At 33.0% G+C, this 1826-nt stretch overlaps 1 protein-coding gene across 2 annotated transcripts in view; it reads left to right on the top strand.

Annotated features, from left to right (window-relative positions):
- Positions 1 to 1826, top strand: part of STAG1 (stromal antigen 1) — a 469676-nt gene that overhangs the window by 415791 nt on the left and 52059 nt on the right. For both annotated transcript variants that reach the window (XM_006846604.1, XM_006846603.1), the window contains exon 23: positions 569 to 743. In XM_006846604.1, the coding sequence (XP_006846667.1) occupies positions 569 to 743 (175 nt within the window). The remainder of the gene's footprint in view (positions 1 to 568; positions 744 to 1826) is intronic.

Raw genomic sequence — 1826 nt, 5'->3', positions numbered from 1 at the left:
CATCTCTGGAGATCTGGATGTGGTTCAGGCTTCTACCTATAGTCTTATGTATTGCAGAGGCTCCGCAGGAAGCCTCATTCCCTGGGTACTTTGTAGCCCCATTTTAGGTATTCCAATCAGTTATAGGCAGAAGACGGACTTACAAGCTTTCTATGGAGATGTTTTTGACTATTCCTTTCTCTCCCCCTCCGGTGTCTATTTTATATTATAATGCAAGGAAAACCAAGATTCAAACGACTGCTGAGCATCTTAACATTATCCCCCCCTTTTCCCCACTCCAGTCATGAGACAATCTCTGTATCCCAGAGCCCTGTAGTTCCAAGATTGTGCATACATCATTCTTTAGAATATGAGATATTTTTTGAAAGGTATTAAATATTCTAGTTTTAATGAAGGGCAAATGAATCATTTTATTAAGTTTAGAGATTAAAACTAAGAAACTGAAGTTTAAAGCACCACAGTTTCTGCATGGTACTACTATTGTTTAGGATATTTTCATTAACATTGACTTGTAGTTGTAGCTCTGTTTATGTAATGTTTTACTGATTAATTCTTTTTTGTGTTCTAGGCTTTCATGTTGCTCTGTGACCTTTTGATGATTTTTAGCCACCAGTTAATGACAGGTGGCAGGGAGGGCCTTCAGCCTTTGGTATTCAATCCAGATACTGGACTACAGTCTGAACTCCTCAGTTTTGTGATGGATCACGTTTTCATTGACCAAGATGAAGAAAACCAGAGCATGGGTATTTATAACTAACATCTTGTCATTTTTTTATCTTGTTTTACCAATCCCAAAACATATGGAAAAAATTTTAAAAACCCTAAAAATGCTGGGATTTCTCTCTTTAAATAAAGACTGATAGTAATAGATTTACGTGATTCAAAACCAACAGGAAAAAATTGTAGTGAAATCTCTCTCCTTTAAAATTATAACTTAGAGATCTTTCCATATCAACATAGTGCTTACTTATTCCTTTTCTAGCATCTATGTAGTGTATTACTGTGTGGGTATAGTATAATTTATATAGCCCTTATCATATTGAATGACATTTGACTAGTTTCCAATATTCTGCTTTTATCAATTATGCTATAATATATAATCCTGTCCATTTGTCATTTCCCACTTTATCAATATGTAGAGAGCAAAGATGTTGTCTCTAATTGAATGAATCCAGGTTCACACTTTTTCTACAGGAAAGCATCCAGGTTGTTTTCTATTCCTGAGTGGTCATCCTATTATGAAACTTCATTCTGCAGAATGATAATCTGACAAAATTACACTGAATTGTTAATGGTTGGTTGTAAATAAGTATATTTTAGAATTAATTATTTGTGAAATAGATTATTTATCATTATAAAGTTGGAGGCAAAACTGATCCACAAATCCCTTTGGTGCTGTTAGAATGTTCTATACTTAACAGAATATTTTAGAAAAATTAGACTGTGAACCAAAGTGTCTTTATTTAGGGCTCATGTTAATCTCAGGAGGTTGAATTTACCTTCTGTCTATCTTTTAAAAAAAGTGATGAATTTCCAACTTCCCAAAGCATTGATGCTTTACAACAGGGCCAGTTAGTTAAATAGAGTTAAAAGTAAATTATCTTATCAATACATATTTGTGAAAAAGGAAGAAAGAAAGTTGTTCCCAAATAACTACAGTGCAGAACATGAAAGGATCAAGCCAGATCCTGAAAAAAATGTGTTAATTTTCATCTTCTGGATTCTCTTTTTTTTTTTCATACTGCCTTTTTTTTTTTTTTTTTTAATGTTTTATTGTGAATTATGTGATAGTTTACATGGGAGAACATTAGTTTTACATTCATTCT

Source organism: Chrysochloris asiatica, unplaced genomic scaffold, assembly GCF_000296735.1.
Source record: "Chrysochloris asiatica unplaced genomic scaffold, ChrAsi1.0 scaffold00028, whole genome shotgun sequence".
NCBI classification, from domain to species: Eukaryota; Metazoa; Chordata; class Mammalia; order Afrosoricida; family Chrysochloridae; genus Chrysochloris; species Chrysochloris asiatica.
Note: the sequence above shows the minus strand (reverse complement) of the source record. Positions and strands in the feature narration are given on the sequence as shown.